The sequence below is a fragment of the Rutidosis leptorrhynchoides genome, chromosome 1 (genome assembly GCF_046630445.1).
Source record: "Rutidosis leptorrhynchoides isolate AG116_Rl617_1_P2 chromosome 1, CSIRO_AGI_Rlap_v1, whole genome shotgun sequence".
Lineage (NCBI taxonomy): Eukaryota > Viridiplantae > Streptophyta > Magnoliopsida > Asterales > Asteraceae > Rutidosis > Rutidosis leptorrhynchoides.
The window spans coordinates 472,457,039-472,481,591 of NC_092333.1; the positions used below are offsets into that span (position 1 = coordinate 472,457,039).

Consider the following 24,553-nt stretch of genomic DNA (forward strand, 5'->3'; position numbering starts at 1 on the left):
AATGAATGCAATGTTTGTAAAATGTATCATATAGAGGTCAAGTACCTCGCGATAAAATCAACTGTTGTGAATCGTTTATAATCGATATGGACTTCGTTCGGATGGATTAGGACGGGTCTTCACACCGAATATATTAACTTTTGCTGGAATAATTGACAAAGATAATGGAATATATCAACAGATTGTGTGTGTATATATGTAGGCCAAAAAATGTTTTTTTGTAAAATACATTATTTTTTTATCATGAAAATGGAATTTGTATTTATAAACCAATATTAAATGTGAAAAGTGGTGGGAGATTTTGAAATTGAAATTTGAATTTCTACTAAATTTAATGGTTAATGGAGTAATTTTAGGAAATAATTAGTGTGGGTAGTGAGGTAAAATACTTTTTTTTAAAGTATTAAATAATAATGTTTTCATGAGCTAATTCAATTGCTCAAATCAATTAATTAGTTTTGATGGATGATCAAGATCTTCTTATTGAAAAAAATATTACTTAATTATGCATTTCTTTTAATAAGTAGAGGGATTATTATTTTCATTTAAACATTTTTATTTTTTTCATTTAAACATTTTTATTATTTCCATATAAATATTTTTTATTTATTTCCATATTAACTCATTAACACAATACAAAACATATTATAAAAGTTAAAATATATTACAACACAATTAACACTTAAAACTAATTTAATCTTAAAGGACATGTATTCTTATTGTGTCCTTCAGCTCTGCAAATGCTACACTTTGATTTATGTCTTTCGCGTTCATCCATCTAATTAGGAATACGTTTTGCTTTCTTTCTTCCCCTTTGTCTGATAATTTTTGTTGCATCAGCCTTAATCCACCAATCTCTCGGTGCCCAGTAATTCATGTCTCTGAGCGGTTTGAATGAATGTTCATATTGGCTATATTGCTGTCTCCATACGGTAGTTGTGTACAGCTTACTAGCCATTCCCTGTGCATTCTGTTGAAGATGGCTAGACACGGATATGGCATGAGAGCAAAGAAGTCTTTGGTGTTTCCATCTACCACACGAACATTTTTTAGCTTGAAACTCCACAGTGTAATCATTGCCACTTCGCCGCTTCTTTGATAGGTTGACTGCACCTTGAACACACCTGTCTGAAAATCATAGCATGTTGTTCTGTATGTTTGTGATTTCTATTCCCGTTTGTGATATATCTTCCACATTTTCTTGCTCAGTGGTGAATGCCATTGATTAGCTTCTCGAGATTGATCCACAAAGTGTTTTACATTTGTAACAACCCGACTCCGTTTTACCAAAAACACGCCAATAAAAAAAATTTCTGGGACAGTACATCTGGACGGCGTCCAGTTATCTGGACGGCGTCCAGTTATCTGGACGGCGTCCAGCTCTGAAGGACTGGACGGCGTCCAAGCCCTTGGGATGGCGTCCAAATGAACTAAAAGTTCTTGATCAGTTTTTCAAATTCACACAAGCGGAAAACCCGCTTCCCGACACTTTTTGACGAAACAACTTTCACAACACATCATATTAAGTAAAACTAAGAGATTTCCACGATGAAAATAAGTTTTACAACACCGGCCCACAATGACCCGTTTTACAAATAATGTAGCGACTTCGACCCATTTATCTCTTTAGACGGATTAGGACTCTATAACCCAACCCAATACCAAGAGCATAATCCAGGGGACTACCAAATCCCCAATCCGCGTCCAAATATCCATAGCTACCCCATCGAGCCCAAGCGCTCCTAAGCATCTAGTCTACAACTAGCTAACTTCATAATCACTATACCTGTAAAAAGGTAAACAACGAGAGGGGTAAGCAATGCTTAGTGAGTGCAACAATTATACATGCACATATATAACTCATCTATTTGCAACTGCACCAACCAAATACCTCATACGAAAATATAACTCAAAGTAGCATGCCGTCATACACATAATGCTAACAACTCGTACGCTATCACAACACCACATTAGCATATACTCAACACAATATATATATATATATATATATATATATATATATATATATATATATATATATATATATATATATATATATATATATATATATATATATATATATATATATATATATATATATATAGCATGCTAAAACAACATCCAACAACATAATATGGTTAACCATATCGCTATGGTGCTACCGGCACGTGGTTCACACCATACGAAATTGAGACTCACTCTTTTATAGTGCTACCGGCACGTGGTTCACACTTTGACGCTACCGGCACGTGGTTTACGCCTCGTTTTATAGTGCTACTGCACGTGGTTCACACTTGATGCTACCGGCACGTGGTTCACATCATAATTTTATAGTCCTACCGGCACGTGGTTCACATTCGATCTTACCGTCACGTGGTTCACATTATAATTTTATAGTGCCACCGGCACGTGGTTCACACTTGATGCTACCGGCACGTGGTTCACATCATAATACCCGTCACATACATGTGATGGTACTACCGGCACATTCACAAATAAATACGCCATATACATGTACGCATAATTATTCCACTCACCTCGAAACGTCCGCACAAATCATGTATGTAAATCGCCTCCAAACGCAACCGAGCAAACCTTTTACCTATATTACGCATATAGATATAAAAACAATCAACATACATTCTCTACAAGAGAATTCGACGCCAATACCCTTAACCAAGGTTTATACCTACCTCCACAATCCGTCCATTTAGACTCCTAAAGTGGACTTCACCAATTACCACTACGGGTGGTAATTCCGACCCATTTAAAAATGTCATTTAACACTTAACAAAAGCGTTTAACATCCATTTAATCTCAATTAGTGTCATTACCAAATTCGACCCAATTCAATTCACCCATTAAGACATAAGTCCCCAAAAAAAGTCCAAACTAACCAATAATCACTAACACAAGTGAAAATGACCCAAATACACCAATTAAATCAATTCACAAGTGTTAAACACTTATCTTACCCAATTTGACACATAAACCCTAATTTTGACCCAATTCAAAACTAGTCTTCCAAATATACCCAAATGGGTTCCAATACTTCCAAAAATCACTAAACTAAGTGATTACAATCACAATCAATGCCTAAACATGGCCAAATCATCAACCAACCCAAAACCCGCCAAGTATCAAAATAACTAGTCACGATAAACCCACTTTGTCATCTAAACGGGTTTCACAACTTAAACAAACTCAAACCCTAACTTGAATATCAAATCAACACAATGAAATTCGGAGTTGAGACTTACCAATACTACCAAAATGTAGCCGTGAATGAAAGGAACAACTTTAACTTTCGAGCTTTGGCGACAACCGGGCTTCTTCCTCTTAGATCAGAGCTTTCTCACACTAAAATCATCCTCTCTCACTAGAATATGTTGGGAGTGTTTTGTGTGGGTGAGAATGAGCTCCAATGGAGTTCTAGATCAGTTTTGATGATCCCAAACCGACCCCAAGTGAAAAGACCCAAATACCCCTTTTAATTTAAGTAAAATACAGCAGCTGGCCCGTCAGGCCTTTTGGACGGCGTCCAAAAATGTTGGACGGCGTCCCAATGAACTGTGACTGAAACTGAAACTTGTTTTGGTCATAATTTTCAAACCGTAACTCCGTTTTCGACGAATCAAATATCGTTGGAAATGTAATGAGATTTTCTATCCAATGGTAAGGTTTTAGAACATTAAATCTAACTTTATTTAGAACCCAAATATATGCTTACATGTCTCGTATTTCGAATAACGTCCAAAATAACGTGTAACGGAAAAACGGGGTGTTACAACTCTCCCCCACTTAAATTGGATCACGTCCTCGTGATCCGCACCTATGCTAGAAATCAAGAACTTCTCACTCGTACATTTTTGCTTCCTATGCGGAGTCACACATGTAGTAATCACGCATTCGAATTTCTCGCTTCGTACACTAAAGCTGAAATGTCCTGTTCTTATTGATTAAAAACATTCCATATTAATTGATTTCGTTGCGAGGTTTTGACCTCTATATGAGACGTTGTTCAAAGACTGCATTCATTTTTAAAATAAACCATAACCTTTATTTCATAAATAAAGATTTAAAAAGCTTTACGTAGATTATCAAATAATGATAATCTAAAATATCCTGTTTACACACGACCATTACATAATGGTTTACAATACAAATATGTTACATCAAAATCAGTTTCTTGAATGCAGTTTTTACACAATATCATACAAACATGGACTCCAAATCTTGTCCTTATTTCAGTATGCAACAGCGGAAGCTCTTAGTATTCACCTGAGAATAAACATGCTTTAAACGTCAACAAAAATGTTGGTGAGTTATAGATTTAACCTATATATATCAAATCGTAACAATAGACCACAAGATTTCATATTTCAATACACATCCCATACATAGAGATAAAAATCATTCATATGGTGAACACCTGGTAACAGACATTAACAAAATGCATATATAAGAATATCCCCATCATTCCGGGACACCCTTCGGATATGATATAAATTTCGAAGTACTAAAGCATCCGGTACTTTGGATGGGGTTTGTTAGGCCCAATAGATCTATCTTTAGGATTCGCGTCAATTAGGGTGTCTGTTCCCTAATTCTTAGATTACCAGACTTAATAAAAAGGGGCATATTCGATTTCGATAATTCTACCATAGAATGTAGTTTCACGTACTTGTGTCTATTTTGTAAATCATTTATAAAACCTGCATGTATTCTCATCCCAAAAATATTAGATTTTAAAAGTGGGACTATAACTCACTTTCACAGATTTTTACTTCGTCGGGAAGTAAGACTTGGCCACTGGTTGATTCACGAACCTATAACAATATATACATATATATCAAAGTATGTTCAAAATATATTTACAACACTTTTAATATATTTTGATGTTTTAAGTTTATTAAGTCAGCTGTCCTCGTTAGTAACCTACAACTAGTTGTCCACAGTTAGATGTACAGAAATAAATCAATAAATATTATCTTGAATCAATCCACGACCCAGTGTATACGTATCTCAGTATTGATCACAACTCAAACTATATATATTTTGGAATCAACCTCAACCCTGTATAGCTAACTCCAACATTCACATATAGAGTGTCTATGGTTGTTCCGAAATATATATAGATGTGTCTACATGATAGGTCGAAACATTGTATACGTGTCTATGGTATCTCAAGATTACATAATATACAATACAAGTTGATTAAGTTATGGTTGGAATAGATTTGTTACCAATTTTCACGTAGCTAAAATGAGAAAAATTATCCTATCTTGTTTTACCCATAACTTCTTCATTTTAAATCCGTTTTGAGTGAATCAAATTGCTATGGTTTCATATTGAACTCTATTTTATGAATCTAAACAGAAAAAGTATAGGTTTATAGTCGGAAAAATAAGTTACAAGTCATTTTTATAAAGGTAGTCATTTCAGTCGAAAGAACGTCTCGATGACCATTTTAGAAAACATACTTCCACTTTGAGTTTAACCATAATTTTTGGATATAGTTTCATGTTCATAATAAAAATCATTTTCCCAGAATAACAACTTTTAAATCAAAGTTTATCATAGTTTTTAATTAACTAACCCAAAACAGCCCGCGGTGTTACTACGACGGCGTAAATCCAGTTTTACGGTGTTTTTCGTATTTCCAGGTTTTAAATCATTAAGTTAGCATATAATATAGATATAGAACATGTGTTTAGTTGATTTTAAAAGTCTAGTTAGAAGGATTAACTTTTATTTGCGAACAAGTTTAGAATTAACTAAACTATGTTCTAGTGATTACAAGTTTAAACCTTCGAATAAGATAGCTTTATATGTATGAATAGAATGATGTTATGAACATAATTACTACCTCAAGTTCCTTGGATAAACCTACTGGAAATGATAAAAATAGATCTAGCTTCAAAGGATCCTTGGATGGCTTGAAAGTTCTTGAAGCAGAATCATGACACGAAAACAATTTCAAGTAACATTTCCACTCGAAATAAGATTGTTATAGTTATAGAAATTGAATTAAAATTTGAATATGATTATTACCTTGTATTAGAAAGATAACCTACTGTAAGTAACAAAGGTTTCTTGATCTTGGATGATTACTCGGAATGGATTTAGAAAACTTGGAAGTAAACTTGCAATCTTGGAAGTATTCTTGATTTTATGAAACTAGAACTTTTGGAATTTATGAAGAACACTTAGAACTTGAAGATAGAACTTGAGAGAGATCAATTAGATGAAGAAAATTGAAGAATGAAAGTGTTTTTAGGTGTTTTTGGTCGTTGGTGTATGGATTAGATATAAAGGATATGTAATTTTGTTTTCATGTAAATAAGTCATGAATGATTACTCATATTTTTGAATTTTATGAGATATTTTATGCTAGTTGCCAAATGATGGTTCCCACATGTGTTAGGTGACTCACATGGGCTGCTAAGAGCTGATCATTGAAGTGTATATACCAATAGTACATACATCTAAAAGCTGTGTATTGTACGAGTACGAATACGGGTGCATACGAGTAGAATTGTTGATGAAACTGAACGAGGATGTAATTGTAAGCATTTTTGTTAAGTAGAAGTATTTTGATAAGTGTCTTGAAGTCTTTCAAAAGTGTATGAATACATATTAAAACACTACATGTATATACATTTTAACTAAGTCGTTAAGTCATCGTTAGTCGTTACATGTAAATGTTGTTTTGAAACCTTTAGGTTAACGATCTTGTTGAATGTTGTTAACCCATTATTTATTATAACAAATGAGATGTTAAATTGTTATATTATCATGATATTATGATATATAATATATCTTAGTATGATATATATACAGTTAAATGTCGTTACAACGATAATCGTTACATATATGTCTCGTTTCGAAATCATTAAGTTAGTAGTCTTATTTTTACATATGTATTTCATTGTTAATACACTTAATAATATATTTACTTATCATTTAACATAATTAACCAAGTGTATCAATATCTTAATATGATTCATATGTACCTAGTAAGACATTGTTATAACGATAATCGTTATATATATCGTTTTCGAGTTTCTTAAATTAATAGTCTCATTTTTATGTATATAACTCATTGTTAAAATACCTAATGAGATACATACTTATAATAAAATCATGTTAACTATATATATAACCATATATATGTCATCGTATAGTTTTTACAAGTTTTAACGTTCGTGAATCACCGGTCAACTTGGGTGGTCAATTGTCTATATGAAACCTATTTCAATTAATCAAGTCTTAACAAGTTTGATTGCTTAACATGTTGGAAACACTTAATCATGTAAATAACAATTTCAGTTAATATATATATATATATATATATATATATATATATATATATATATATATATATATATATATATATAAAAACATGGAAAAGTTCGGGTCACTACAAAAGCATCATAATGCAACAACCGTACTTCACACTTCCATTCGACCAAAATTTCCACCACTCACTCAGAAATACACTGTGAAAACTTCATAATATTCTTCCAATGGCCTTTTCACTCCGTCATTTTCTACTATTTTGGGTAATCAACCCACGAGACAAAACAACCGCAACCGTTTGCTCCTACGCCGAGTACCTAAACTCGTACCATACACTCAACGTCCAGAATTTCCATTTAGGAAAATACGAACAACACCACATATCCCTTCAAGTTCTCGCTACAACTTGCAACAAGCTGCATCCATAACTATATCACTCAATGCAATCTACTAAAACCACTACGTCGTGAACCATGTCTTGCATTAATCCAAATCGAGAAGGATTCATGCTTCCTTAAAACTTCGTACTCCAACGGTTCATAAACGTACTACCCAACCGGTCATTCCTTCAATGAAGAAATTTTGATACCCCAAAATAATCACTTTAGGAGCACCACGTCCCAATCAATCGATCCGTACACGACCATCCGTCACTGGATTAAGCCAGAACGACAATAATACACCACATGCTGAGCAAAACATCAACACTTGACGCAGGGTTCCTCCTCTAAACCCTACCACACAACCACACAAGATGGCTTCCTAGTACTAGCTATACTAGAATCCCATCAATGGCGAATTATCATCACAAAATTTCCACAATTCGCCACATGACTCACAAAATATTTACCAACGTCGGGTGAACCTTCCTACCTAGACCGTCCGTTAAGGATGGTCTCGACATTTTAATGCAACCTACGGGTCACATCACTAGGGTACACACTCTCGCAAACAAACAATATCCGCGTGTCTCTACGGGAGACAATCAGAACCGACACTCTCCGCCTCACAATCGTCCATAAAGTGGAATAATCCACTTGACAATTTCCACGATCACGTTTTCCGACAGGGAAAATACATCAACCGCCACAAAATCTAACTCTTACTCCCTCAGCAGTACTATCCGAGTTTCACACCAACCTAAATTTACATCACGAGAGCACTCGCAACGACAGCTTCATTCTCTCACTTCGAAATTTCAAACCTCACATTTGATCTCACACCGCACAATGGTGCTACTTGACCGCCTTACATAAGAAGTCTTACACTTCGCTCGATCTAACACCACCAGAGCTTTCCATGGGCGGCAGTAAAAACTCTCCCACTTAGTATTTGGCTCCACATTCTCACCGCCAAGATGATAACATCCTGAGGAATTAGCATTCCACGAAACACATGACCATTCTTATCACTGGTCATACACTCCAAATCACTACGAATTCACTTCGGGCTCTCAGAGCCGACATACACATTCGCTTGAAGAGACGTACACGCGATAACATCGCACCCTCATACCATAATTACAATTAATAGTCCTTCATCGTTCGCAAAGCGAACTCCAACAAAGTGTCACATACGCATCTACTACTAGGCATATGCCACTCCACTTAATCAGTCATGCATCTCAGTCGAGATCACCTGACCTTCCACTCAACGAACCTTTATCAACAATTGCTCACTCTCATGGAGAAGAGTGACCAATCCGACACAATAATTATATCGGCTGCCATATCAACACTTCATCATAACCTTTGGCCTAACCGACCATTAAGTCCATCACCGGCTCACCGGTCATCTTCACTCTTCTATCACTTAAGAGTGACAAGATTCGCTTATCCGTCACTTCATAAGAAGTATTCACCGCAATGCTCTCAAAATTCAACTTTCGCAACCGTCGAATTACCATTACCCGTCGATCACTATTATAATCTCCGATGCTTCTAAGGGTATCTCACGGGCACCCTAAGCACATAGTGATCACACCACTACCGGAGTTGAACATTACACTAGCAGGTATAAAAAGGCACCTGACGCAGTGTCATGCAGACTCCCACCACAATCAATCGAATTTTATAAAATCGATCTTTAGGTTCCATACACCCGATGTCACCTATCTCTCTATAATAATGACCCGAAGTCATACCTACACGACAACCTTACGGTTTATTGTCTTATCGAAAGTTCCAAGCGATCACACGCTACCCGCAATTTCCACAAGGCCAAACGATATGGCCTAATGAGGCCCTTCATCTAACACTAAGGAGATGCTCAGGAACACCAAGTCTTACACCCTTCTACATCTCGATAAAACCGCTACTATAAGGGATATTCCATTAGGAATGTTACCTTATAAGCCACAACACACTAACACAATCATCGTTATACGGGTCCCACTCCCATGAGTTTAACGACCCAAAGACTCCTCGATTCGCCAATTCCAAGGCGACTCACAACTAGAATCCTAACATGATTCTCTAACCACACACTCTACCGAGTGTAATTCAAAACTACAATCATTAGACTTGTCGCATTCCATTGCGGAATTCAAGTCCTCGTCGTACACACGCAAGTGTAAATCGGTCATCCTAGTTACGATGGGTAACTAAAACCAATAACAATCCCACCAGTGCACCCACTACTTAGGGTGACTAAGCATGCACCAAACTCGTGAGTTGGCTTGCTCACTTAACTAACCGAATCCATCGTACACTTCCCGACTCACAAAGAACCTGATGTGATAACCAGCACATCACTCGAGACTACTATATCCTAGGAACCAATAAAAGATTCCTAATTCGTCCCGTTCTACCCCAACCATGCCACGTTTCCTCCGTTCGGTACTTGTCATGTCATGCTTAGTGTCAAGATACACTTTCGTAATAATGGTGATTGGTCACTATTAAAAATGCGTACCTTACCATTTTCACATGGTCACGCAAAGTACTTTACCCGGACTGACGCAACATTCACACAAGATAACACGCGATAACTCCTAGTACCCGAATGACCAAAGTCCTTACCATGAACTTGATCACTCAAAACCGCCAAATATACGAATCTCTCCAATAGATTCATCCCTAGGATACCGCACAAAAGATACCTGTATATATACACCTATATACAAGATAATAATAAATGTACACAAGTACACCGCAACAACAAGTCAACCTACATCCTAGGTGACTATCACTAAAACAACGTTCAAGTTCACCTACTTACATTAGGCACTAGCAATCTAAGACACTAATTTACACACGAAATAAGGCCCCACAAAATCCCACATTGGACAAAACAAGTCCTAGTTAGTCACCTACTCTAAGGTACTAACAAATCTGAATCCGACCCGTATTCCTACAAGTCCCGCAAATAACGCACAACCGCCAATAAGTCTAAGACTAGGTACCTATTCCAAGGTCTCCTAATTCCCTTAGACTATGCTCTGATACCACTTGTAACAACCCGACTCCGTTTTACCAAAAACACGCCAATATAAAAAATTTTTGGGACAGTACATCTGGACGGCGTCCCGTTATCTGGACGGTGTCCAGCTCTGAAGGACTGGACGGCGTCCAAGCCCTTGGGACGGCGTCCAAATGAACTAAAAGTTCCTGATCAATTTTTCAAATTCACACGAGCGGAAAACCCGCTTCCCGACACTTTTAGACGAAACAACTTTCACAACACATCATATTAAGTAAAACTAAGAGATTTCCACGATAAAAATAAGTTTTACAACACCGGCCCACAATGACCCGTTTTACAAATAATGTAGCGACTTCGACTCATTTATCTCTTTAGACGGATTAGGACTCTATAACCCAACCTAATACCAAGAGCATAATCCCGGGGACTACCAAATCCCCAATTCGCGTCCAAATATCCATAGCTACCCCATCGAGCCGAAGCGCTCCTAAGCATCTAGTCTACAACTAGCTAGCTTCATAATCACGATACCTGTAAAAAGGTAAACAACGAGAGGGGTAAGCAATGCTTATTGAGTGCAACAATTATACATACACATATATAACCCATCTATTTGCAACTGCACCCACCAAATACCTCATACAAAAATATAACTCAAAGTAGCATGCCGTCATACACATAATGCTAACAACTCGTACGCTATCACAACACCACATTAGCATATACTCAACATAATATATATATATATATATATAAATATATATAGCATGCTAAAACAACATCCAACAACATAATATGGTTAACCATATCGCTATGGTGCTACCGGCACGTGGTTCACACCATACGCAATTGAGTCTCACTCTTTTATAGTGCTACCGGCACGTGGTTCACACTTTGACGCTACCGGCACGTGGTTCACGCCTCATTTTATAGTGCTACCGGCACATGGTTCACACTTGATGCTACCGGCACGTGGTTCAAATCATAATTTTATAGTGCTACCGGCACATGGTTCACACTCGATGTTACCGGCACGTGGTTCACATCATAATTTTATAGTGCTACCGGCACGTGGTTCACACTTGATGCTACCGGCACATGGTTCACATCATAATACCCGTCACATACATGTTATGGTACTACCGGTACGTGGTTCATACCATAGCATTCACAAATAAATACGCCATATACATGTACGCATAATTATTCCACTCACCTCGAAACATCCGCACAAATCATGTATGTAAATCGCCTCCAAACGCAACCGAGCAAACATTTTACCTATATTACGCATATAGATATACAAACAATCAACATACATTCTCTACAAGAGAATTCGACGCCAAAACCCTTAACCAAGGTTTATACCTACCTCCACAATCCGCCCATTTAGACACCTAAAGTGGACTTCACCAATTACCACTACGGGTGGTAATTTTGACCCATTTAAAAACGTCATTTAACACTTAACAAAAGCGTTTAACATCCATTTAATCCCAATTAGCGTCATTACCAAATTCGACCCAATTCAATTCACCCATTAAGACATAAGTCCCCAAAAAAGTCTAAACTAACCAATAATCACTAACACAAGTGAAAATGGCTCAAATACACCAATTAAATCAATTCACAAGTGTTAAACACCTATCTTACCCAATTTGACACATAAACCCTAATTTTGACCCAATTCAAAACTAGTCTTCCAAACATACCCAAATGGGTTCCAATACTTCCAAAATCACTAAACTAAATAATTACACTCATAATCAATGCCTAAACATGGCCAAATCGTCAACCAACCCAAAACCCGCCAAGTATCAAAATAACTAGTCACGATAAACACACTTTGTCATCTAAACGGGTTTCACAACTTAAACAAACTCAAACCCTAACTTGAATATCAAATCAACACAATGAAATTCGGAGTTGACACTTACCAATACTACCAAAATGTAGCCGTGAACGAAAGGAACAACTTTAACTTTCGAGCTTTGGCGAGAATCGGGCTTCTTCCTCCTAGATCGGAGCTTTCTCACACTAAAATCATCCTCTCTCACTAGAATATGTTGGGAGTGTTTTATGTGGGTGAGAATGAGCTCCAATGGAGTTTTAGATCAGTTTTGATGATCTCAAACCGACCCCAAGTGAAAAGACCCAAATACCCCTTTTAATTTAAGTAAAATACAGCTGCTGGCCCGTCAGGCCTTTTGGACGGCGTCCAAAAATGTTGGACGGCGTCCCAATGAACTGTGACTGAAACTTGTTTTGGTCATAACTTTCAAACCGTAACTCCGTTTTCGACGAATCAAATATCGTTGGAAATGTAATGAGATTTACTATCCAATGGTAAGGTTTTAGAACATTAAATCTAACTTTATTTGGAACCCAAATATACGCTTACATGCCTCGTATTTCGAATAACGTCTAAAACAACGCGTAACTGAAAAACGGGGTGTTACAACAGTGTAATCAAATATATATTCAATACATGCTTTTATGGGCATCATACGAGCATGACTCATAACATTGTTGACGCACTCAGCAATGTTTGTCGTTGTGTTACCCCAAGGACTCCTTCTTGGGTTCTTATAGACGATCCATGTTCGAACATCTGCTTCTTTCAAATACGCCCAAGCCTCTGGACTAGCGCGTTTGATTACCCGAATGGCATTCTTGTATAGTATCTGATTCGTTCTCTCACCTATTTTCCAACACAACTGCTTGAGGTGTTTGATTTTTGGACAGTGCTTTAATAAATTGCTACGAACGTGACGCAAACAATACCAATGTTCCCACCCGTATTGACTTGTAAAAATTCCCATCGCATGTAGGATACTAAGGTGTCGATCTGATATGACACAAACCTTTCTATCTTTAACGACGTATTCTTGGAACTTTTCCAAAAACCAAATCCAACTAGCGTTAGTTTCATTGTCTACTATTGCGAAAGCAACTGGCAGAACTTGGTTGTTGGCGTTTTTCGCAACAGCTAAGAGTAACTTACCTTTGTAACTACCTTTCAAATGAGTGTCGTCGAAGCAAATGATCGGAACACACATGGTATATGCTCTAATTGCTGGACCAAAAGTCCAAAACACGTACTTGCATATAGCGACACCGTTCTCATCTTGGCCTTCAGTCTCGAATTTAACAATTGTTTCCGGATTGGTATATAGTAATTCATTTAAATACTAGGGTAGCTCAGAAAAATTACTTTCCCAAGTTCCATGCATCCGTTCAATTGCAATACGCCTAGCATTCCATGCCTTAACATCCACTTGCCATGTGTTTTTAACGAAAGCTTGAATGTTTGCCACCAGAATAGTAAGGTCTACCCTCACTAAATAGTCAATGATTGTTGTTTTGCGCCACATTTCCATAACAATTCTGGAAATCATGCCATTTAACAAGTTTCCATACCTTGGATCTATTTTGTGACACCAGCAAATTTTTTTTTTTTTTAAAACCACAGCGGAAGACATATTATATTAAAACATAACCTTAGTTAAAGTATTACAAAAATCCACACTATATAATACTTATTTACAAACGACGTCACTTAAAAACTTCTGGTGTATTAGTACAAAAAGACACATCAGAGTTTGCAGAGTCAAACACGTCTTCATCAGCAGCTCCTAACTAACTAGCAGTACCTAAACCTGCGGGGGAGGAATGTGGGGGATTAGCGCACCGCTAAGTGAATGGAATCTATCTAACAGAAAAAGCATAAGTACCATCATGCAAAACTTATGATAATCTGCTAACGTCCAACTAGCATAAAAATAGCCACAACATCAATAATGACAGTATGAGGATCGGCGGCTTGTACGAGCACACGACTCCTAGCTGATCGGGCTTGAGTCTACCGATAATCCTTCCTATCGAGTCAACTGTATAACCATCCAGACGCAACACATGCGTCCTTGCACGTTATACTGAACAAACCACAGGACTTGGATCCAACCTGACCTAGCCTCGGTTGACCTCATATGAACCCTTACCTGACCTAGCCTCGACGGGTTCCCAACCTGACCTAGCCTCGGTTGGTGTCAAACACAGTGTGCACATAAATCACATAACATCATGCATACAACGAACTAGCATGGCAATTCTAATAACAATAGCATGGTAATCATTACCCTACAAGATAACAGAGTAAACACAAGTAGCATAGCCTGCTACTTAAACTCTATCCGTAGATAGACCCACTCACCGATTACCAGCAACTGAAGGTTCTCAGAGGTCTAATCTTTCTGAGCCTTCACCTTTTTGTTTATCACCTATGAATCATCACATAATATCCCAAGTTAGTATTATATCTAAGTATTAATACACAACTTTACATTCAACATAAAATATTCACATAACAGACAAGGTTTTCGCGCAATATGGGGTTCTCGAGCAAATTCGAGTTTTTCGAGCGAATTCGAGGTTTTTCGAGCGAATTCGAATTTTTCGAGCAGTAACATGTTTTCGAGCAATTCGAATTTTTCGTGCAGTAACATGTTTTCGAGCAATTCGAGTTTTTCGAGCAATAACATGTTTTCGAGCAATTCGAGTTTTTCGAGCAATAACATGTTTTCGAGCAGAAGGTTCTCAAGCACTCTTTTCGAGCGAGTTTCGAGCACTGTTTTCGAGCGAGTTTTCGAGCATCTTCTTCTTCACCATCAGCTTCGCTGATTTGGTGATTTTAAGCCAAAAAAACTCGATTTCGAGGTTTATAGTCCAAATTTAAGCATAAGGAAACATACTAATCATACATAAACACTTTTCCTAACTATAAACATCAAAATCTAACATCTACAAACAAGATTTGGGATTAATTCATCCCAAAATACTCACTTTATCATAAACTCAAGTTCTAAAACACAATTCATCATTTTTAACAAGTTCCTACTCAATTCACAGCATAATTAGATCATAATAACTATATATCAACTATTTCTAACATCAATTAAACATAACAAACTCAAATCATGAAGATTCAAGCTCATATTTATCAAAAACCCATTTTACACCCAAAACCCAATTTCTATAAATTAAAGCACGAATTCAAACATGCTAACCTGGATAAATACTTATAAGAATGATATGATTCAGTTCCTAAAGCCTCTTGATTCAATTTCTAGCTTAGATTCAATTAGGGTTTTGAGATGATGAAAGTTAGGTACGGGTCTTGTTCTTGCACAAATTGGGAAATGAATGGAAGTATCCAGATATTAGTTACTTAAGTGGGTTATAAACCCACACCCCATAACACACGGGTATTTATCAGTTATCTGATATCTTTCGTACTTAGTTTGACAACCCTAACAAAGTCCAAATTAAATAAACGAACCTGTTCTGTGACCCTTGTCACAAACTGGTCTTAACCAAATAATAAAATATCACTGAACATTAAATTAAAATAAAAGCATAATTAACCACACAATTATGCCTAAGGGTAATTAAGTAATCTTACTTCTAACCCCGATTTCAGTCTGTTACAAATCCACCCCCCTTAAAGAGATTCCGTCCTCGGAATCTGGTCTTGGTCAAATAGATGAGGGTATCGGGTCTTCATCAACTCTTCTGTCTCCCACGTCAAGTTAGACCCTAAGATGTGTTTCCATTCTATTAAAACCATTGGGATCTCTTTCTTTCTTAACTTAGTAACCTTTCTGCCCACTACTCGAATCGGTTCCTCAACCAGCTTGTTACTCAAATCAATTTTCAAATCTATTAGCGGTACGATCTGTGTCTCGTCATTGACCTTACACTTACGCAAATAACACACGTTGAAGGTATTATGAATACCAGCCAACTCTGGCGGAAGATCCAGTACCACTATTTGATCATTCAGAATCTCACTAATTGGAAACGGCCCAATGTACCTTGGTGCAATCTTACCACGTTTACCGAATCTGATAACCCCTTTCCATGGTGAAACTTTCAAATACATGCGATCACCCACACTAAAGGTTACCGGACGTCTACGCGGATCTGCATACATCTTTTGTCTATCTCTGGCGACTTTCAACTTTTCTCGCGCAATAGCAACTTTTTCGGCTGTCATTTGAACAATTTCGGGACCAGCAAACTGTTTCTCTCCAGCTTCTAACCAACAAGTCAGAGTTCTGCAACGACGGCCATACAACATTTCGTAAGGCGGCGTTCCTATGCTCGAATGATAAGAATTATTATACGCAAATTTAACCAACGGCAAATGTGTAACCCACGAACCACCATATTCTAATACACATGCTCTTAACATATCCTCTAACGTCTGTATCGTTCGTTCACTCTGACCATCTGTCTGAGGATGATAAGCTGTACTCAAATTCACACGTGTACCAAGATTATGTGGTAGACTGTTCCAGAAGTTCGATACAAATCTAGAATCTCTATCTGACACAATCGATAATGGCACTCCATGACGACTAACTATCTCTTTCATGTATAATTCGGCAAGTTCACTTAATGACGCTGTCTCACGGGTAGCAATAAAATGAGCACTCTTGGTCAAACGATCAACTATTACCTAAATCATGTCGTGTTTTCTCTGAGTTCTAGGTAATTTTGTCACAAAATCCATCGTGATATGCTCCCATTTCCATTCTGGAATCTGTAACTGACGTAACGAACTATACGGTTTTTGGTGTTCTGCCTTCACTTGTGCGCAAATATGACACTTTTCAACAAAACGAGCGATGTCTGTTTTCATAGTCGGCCACCAATAAACTGATTTCAAATCATGATACATCTTATTACTGCCTGGATGTACTGTCAATCTGGATTTATGAGCTTCAGTCATGATCAAATCCCTCAAGTCTCCAAGCATAGGCACCCAAATACGGTTATTTAAGGTTTTAAGTCCACGAGAATCATCCATTAGGTTAAATTTTCATTTAGTCATAAGTTCAGATTTAATATGTTCATCCTCCAAAGCACAGGCTTGAACAGTTCGTAATTGATTGATCAAATCTGAAGTTATACTCAAACGCAGAAATTTCACATTCTCATCAGACTTTTTACGACTTAGTGCATCTGCTACGACATTTGCTTTACCCGGATGGTACTTGATTTCACAATCGTAGTCTTTAATCAGCTCTTGCCACCTTCTTTGACGCATATTCAATTCCTTCTGAGAGAAAATATACTGTAAGCTCTTGTGATCTGTACATATTACACAATGTGTCCCATATAAATAATGTCTCCATAGCTTCAGGGCAAACACTACGGCAGCCATTTCTAAATCATGTACAGGATAATTTCTTTCATAAACTTTCAACTGTCGCTAGGCGTAAGCAATCACCTTGTCTCTCTGCATCAAAACACAACCTAACCCGGCGAAGGACGCATCACAATAGACCACAAAGTCATCTAAACCTTCTGGTAATGCTAACACCGGAGCCTAACACAATAACTGTTTCAAAGTCTGGAAAGCTTTTTCTTGATCATCACCCCATCAAAAGGCTATGTCTTTTCGAGTCAACTTGGTTAACGGACCCGCTATTTTCGAGAAATCTTTTATGAACCTTCGGTAGTAACCAGCTAATCCCAGAAAACTCTTAATTTCTATCAGATTTCTTGGCGATTTCCAATTCATAACCGCATGAATCTTTGATTGATCAACTTTTATACCCTCGGCACAAATTACATGATCCAAAAATTGTACTTTTTTCAACCAGAATTCACACTTAGAAAATTTTGTAAATAACTGTTCTTGTTTCAACAAATTCAACACCTGTCTTAAATGTTCAGCGTGTTCGGCCTCTGTCTTTGAATACACTAATATGTCGTCTATAAACACAATCACAAATTTATCTAGAAATGGACGACACACTCTATTCATCAGATCCATGAAGACTGCTGGCGCGTTTGTTAACCCAAACGGCATGAACAAGAACTCATAATGACCATACCTAGTTCTAAAGGCTGTCTTCGGGATGTCAGATACTGCAACTCTAACCTGATGATACCCAGATCGTAAATCTATCTTGGAGAAGTATGAAGCACCCTGCAACTGATCAAATAAATCATCTATTCTAGGCAGCGGGTACTTATTCTTTACTGTTCTCTTATTCAAATCCCGATAATCTATACACATACGCATGGTACCGTCCTTCTTTTTAACAAATAATACCGGTGCACCCCAAGGAGAAGAACTCGGTCTAATAAACCCACGATCTAATAGCTCCTGAATTTGTGACATCATCTCACGAACTTCGGACGGCGCTAAACGATACGGGGCTTTGGCAACTGGAGTAGCTCCAGGCACCAATTCAATCTTATACTCTACTTCTCTTACCGGCAGTAACCCTGGTAACTCGTCTGGAAACACTTCCAGAAACTCTGAAACTACCGGAATATCAGCTATTGCTTTCTTTTCTTTCTTACCATCTACTACATAAGCTAGGAACGATTCACACCCTTTGGATAAAGATTTCCTGGCTTTCATCATTGATATCAACGGAAAACTATACCCACCCCGTTCCCCTCGGGCTATAACACGGGTTCCATCAGCTAAAAGAAAGGAAATCATTTTCCCATCACACTTAATGCTAGCTCTAAGTGGGCTCAGCCAATCCATTCCTAACACTACATCAAAACTAGAAATGGGTAACACTAAGCAAGTCATAGGAAATGACTTTTCTTCAATATCAATACTAACCCCAGTCACAAACATTGTGACAGGTGTGATCTTTCCATCACCTACCTCTACTCTAATCGGTTCAGGTAACACAGTAACAGGTAAATTCAACTTAACACAAAAGTCTAACGACATAAAAGACTTATTTGCACCACAATCAAACAATACTCGTGCAGGTATTGAGTTGATTAAAAACATACCGGTAATCACTTCATCAGTAGTAGTGGCTGCCTCAACTGTCATCTGGAAAGCCCTAGCTTCAGCTGTTGGAGGATTCTTTCTCTTTTGCCCACTCGAGGCAGTAGAACCTCCGACCGATGCAGAACGTATACCTGACCCTGACCCTGCCCCGGAACTCACACTCTTTGTAAACGGACAATTTACTGCTTGATGCCCTGACTGATGACAGTTCTAACAAACTTTGCTTGGAAACGAACACGCCTGAGATTCATGTCCAGTAACACCACACTTCATGCATCGCCTCGTGGCTTCTGAACACTGACCCCTATGTGATGACCTACATATCTTGCACCAGTCCCCTTTACCTGAACCAGACCCAGTACTACTTTGTTGAGTCTTACCCTTCTGTCTAAACCCAAACTATTTCTTTGACTTACTATTAGACTGACTAGTCACTTGACCACTTGGAGTCATCATACTTCCTGGAATTACACCTCTTGCCGCTTTCAAATCACTTTCCACCATTTTAGCCATAACAAAGGCCTGAGACAAACTCGTTGCCATTCTCACTGATGTTCGATATTCTGGCAAAATCACATTTACAAAATGCTGGATCCTTGATGTTTCATCTGGAACCCACTGAGCTACAAACCTCAACTTATCCATAAATTGACCAATCACTTCATCAATTATCATCTGGCGCGTCATTTTCATTTCTAAAAATTCAGTTTTCAATCGGTTGAGATAAAAAAAAGTACAATACTGCTCACAAACTTTTCCTTGGAACTGTTCCCAAGTAATCTGATTCACATATTCTTTCGGAATACTTGACACCAATGCATTCCACCAAACCATTGTCCTACCCTTCAGCAGTCTACAGGCATATATAACTCTCAACTCCGGCTCACATTGACACGCTTCCAACGCCCTTTCAACTTCCATTAACCAATTTAGGGTTTCTGTTGGGTCTGAAATTCCTGAATACTCAGGGGGTTTGCAATCCAAGAATTGCTTATACGTACATTTCTTATGGGGTTGAACATAAGGTTGTTGGATCATAGGTATCTGATACGGATTTATTAATATAGGGTTTTGATAAGGGAAAGCATTTTGCGGTGGCATGTTATATTGGTGGGGTATCTGGTTTTGCATCGGATATTGAAATTGAGTCTGATTCATATTCGGTATGGTTTGAGATTGGGCGGTTGGAAATCCTGGTGGTGTATCATCATTCCCAGAATTTCTTACTATTTCAAGCTCGGCAACCCTATCTTGAGCCTCTTTCAGCTTACTTTCTAATTCCTGAATATAACTCGTCTAATCGTCATCGGACTCGACACCCTCGTCAGGTGCCCTGTACGTTCCGGTACAAAACAGCTTTATGGATAATTGGTTAGCTTAATACATTTAACAAACCAAGTATCCTACATTCACTTAATCCCTTCCACAGACATGTTTGACTTCACTCCGGGTTTGAGAACAAGATACACGCATGTATTTGCTGTCAAACCTATGCTCTGATACCAACTTGTGACACCAGCAATTTTTTATTTTTTTTTTAAAACCACAGCGGAAGACATATTATATTAAAACATAACCTTAGTTAAAGTATTACAAAAATCCACACTATATAATACTTATTTACAAACGACGTCACTTAAAAACTTCTGGTGTATTAGTACAAAAAGACACATCAGAGTTTGCAGAGTTAAACACGTCTTCATCAGCAGCTCCCAACTAAATAGCAGTACCTAAACCTGCGGGGGAGGAATGTGGGGGATTAGCGCACCGCTAAGTGAATGGAATCTATCTAATAGAAAAAGCATAAGTACCATCATGCATAACTTATGATAATCTGCTAACGTCCAACTAGCATAAAAATAGCCACAACATCAATAATGACAGTATGAGGATCGGCGGCTTGTACGAGCACATGACTCCTAGCTGATCGGGCTTGAGTCTACCGATAATCCTTCCTATCGAGTCAACTGTATAACCATCCAGACGCAACACATGCGTCCTTGCACGTTATACTGAACAAACCACAGGACTTGGATCCAACCTGACCTAGCCTCGGTTGACCTCATATGAACCCTTACCTGACCTAGCCTCGGCGGGTTCCCAACCTGACCTAGCCTCGGTTGGTGTCAAACACAATGTGCACATAAATCACATAACAGCATGCATACAACGAACTAGCATGGCAATTCTAATAACAATAGCATGGTAATCATTACCCTACAAGATAACAGAGTAAACATAAGTAGCATAGCCTGCTACTTAAACTCTATCCGTAGATAGACCCACTCACCGATTACCAGCAACTGAAGGTTCTCAGAGGTCTAATCTTTCTGAGCCTTCATGTTAGGACCTCGAAGTTGTATAGTGTTAATGTGAAAATAAGCTTAAATGAAGGTTCCTTAGAAGAGGGTTATATAAGGAAACTAAGTAGTCCTAATTAGATAGCCATTGCATTGTAACCGAGTTCTAGAAGCTGTGGAATGTAATTGTATCGATTCTCTCTAATACCGAGTCTCATGCTTACATACCGAATCTCTCTTTATCTTATCATTTCTCTCAATCTCAACATGATCTGACCTATCATTTGGTATCAGAGCTTCCAGGAAGTGATTCTACATCACTATATCGATCCAGAGATTGTAGATTACAGAATCTGATTACTCTCGGTATTTTGAATCACATTCGGTATCATCGAATTTGATAATCTGACGTTCAGATTCTTGTGATAAGTTCAGCAAAGGTGCATTAGGTATTTTAGAAAGAGTTTCGATCATCATTACAGCTTTTTAACTTTAATTATGGAGAATCAAGTTGATTTTTAGAGTTTGTGGCTAAAACTCTCGGTATTGCTTAATTCAAGCTTGATTCTGGATTTTTGTAAAGATTTAAGGATTCAGTTGTGTTCGTGAGGTGTTAAATCACATTTCTGACGGTTCAATTTCTTCAATTCATTAAGTTTTGAAGATTTGATCAACACTCGGTATCGTAACTGTCATACCGAGTCTGCTTCATTACTTAAATTCATCTTAAGTGTTGCAGATTGTGGTGTGATTGTGATTCTATCACATTCGGTTTGATTATACGCAGCTAATTGGTGTGGTTTGAGAAAGGATTCTGTAATATTTCTAAATTTTAAACTTAGACTCGGTATTGTCAACTGCTACAGTTGACATTTGGTATCCTATACTTTCGGTATCTTTGATATTTTGTGTGATACTAACGTGTTTCCTTGTGCAGCAAGGTTACAGAATCTAATTCAAAAGTATTGAATTGAGTTTGAACTTCAAATTCATACAGAATCTGACTACCGAATCAAATACAGAATCTGAGTTTGTGTATCACTTAATCCATTATTTTAAGTGGTTATAGGCTACAATTCTTGTGATTACCGAATCTATACTGAATCTGGGTGTGTCTCTTGTATTTCTGATCAGTTTCTTTTACAGAATCTGATATACGGAATATTTACCGAATCTGCTACTTTACCGAATCTGCTACAGTACCGAATCTGTTACAGAATCTGACATTCTGATCAGATTGTTGTGATTTTTCATCTTAGATTTGTGTAATACAGAATCTTTACTGAATCTACCTCATTTTCAAGATGTCTACTCAAGATACTTTGATCATTGGATCAGATTCCCGTCCTCCAGTGTTGTTTGATGGAAAATACACTCAGTGGCTTCACCGTATCACTTAGTACATAGACTATAAGGGTGAGAAAGCAAAACACATTTGGGCTTCTCTGAGAGATGGTCCAGTTGTTGATTATCATCCGGATACTGGTATGCCAATTCCAGTCTATGAACTTTCTGGTGATAAGCGTGAGAGAGCTCAGGGTGACATAGAGGCAAAGAATATTGTTATGCAAGCTATCCCGTATGAATTGTTTGAAAATGTTGATAGCAACACAACAGCAAAAGATATATGGGATGAGATCAAACGACAACAAGAAGGTTATGACATGTCAGACGTTACTAAATTGAATAAGGCTCTGGGATTCTATGAAGATTTCAAGCAGGAAACTAATGAACCACTCAAGGATACCTATCGTCGTTTCAATGGTGTTCTTAATGAGTTGAAAAGGTGCAAGATCATAAAAGTAAATGCTGAAGTCAACATGAAGTTTCTCAAAAAGCTCAATGCTGATTGGCTTCCTTATGGAACCATTGTTCGATCTACTAAAGAGATTGACAAGTTGACTATTCATGAGCTTGTTGGAGTTCTTATGCATTACCAACCTGAAGTGTCTAAACTTCAAGAAGGAAGGAAAGAGTCTTCTCCGGGCGATCCACTTGCCCTAATTTCCAAAAAGAAGAGCAAATCGTGGACGTCTTCCAAAAGCTTGTCCAAGAAAGTGCTTGTTGAAGAATCAACTGATTCAGAAGATTTGAATCTTTCTGATGTTGATGATTCTCATCTTGAATTAGTCAAGATGGCAGCCATGTTCACAAAAGCCTTGAACAAACACAAGTTTAAAGGCAAATCAAGCAATCAACGCAAAAACTCGTCATCTTCCTCGTACTACAAGAAAGCTGATCAATCTAAACAACAACGTGCTGATGATTCCAAGAAGGAAGATTCAATTTGTTTCAATTGTGGCAAAGCTGGTCATTACTCTCGTGAGTGCAAGATGCCTAAGAAGAAGGACACAGCTTACTACAAGAAGAAAATGTTGATGGCTAAGATTGTGGAAACTGGGGGAGAGCTAAAACCGATTGATGATACTTGGTTTAACTGGACTGATGATTCAGATTCAGAGGTGGAACATGCAAATGTTTGCAAGGTGACAAAGCTCATCAAAGCTAAGGAAGAAATGGAGAATTCTGACTCAACATCCGATGATGATGAGGTACAATCATCTGAAATCTCACCTGATTTTATAAAAATGCAAAATGACTTGATGAAGAATCTGGTCTCAATATCAAAAGAAGTCAAAGGCTTAAAATCTGAAAACAAAGTTTTAAAAGATAAAATCAAAATGAATGAGACCAG

The 24,553-nt window shown here is 37.6% G+C and overlaps 1 protein-coding gene across 1 annotated transcript; it reads right to left on the bottom strand.

Moving 5' to 3' along the window:
* Window positions 1–778: 778 nt before the first annotated feature.
* Window positions 779–20,659, bottom strand: LOC139839519 (uncharacterized). Its single transcript, XM_071829603.1, has 4 exons — window positions 19,975–20,659; window positions 19,799–19,902; window positions 18,888–19,756; window positions 779–1,124 (listed from the first exon to the last, which is right to left on the bottom strand). Exons 1-4 carry the CDS (start codon window positions 20,657–20,659, stop codon window positions 779–781), a joined length of 2,004 nt encoding a protein of 667 aa, XP_071685704.1.
* Between the last annotated feature and the right edge of the window lie 3,894 nt (window positions 20,660–24,553).

Excerpts from the sequence above, each read along its gene's own strand:
- LOC139839519 (XM_071829603.1), bottom strand. The coding sequence starts at position 20,659 with ATGCCACCGCAAAATGCTTTCCCTTATCAAAACCCTATATTAATAAAT. Across the intron at positions 19,757-19,798 it reads TTACTGGACATGAATCTCAG|TCAGGGCATCAAGCAGTAAA; the intron begins GCGTGTTCGTTT and ends AACTGTCATCAG. Across the intron at positions 1,125-18,887 it reads CAGGAGCTATTAGATCGTGG|GTGTGTTCAAGGTGCAGTCA; the intron begins GTTTATTAGACC and ends ATTTTCAGACAG.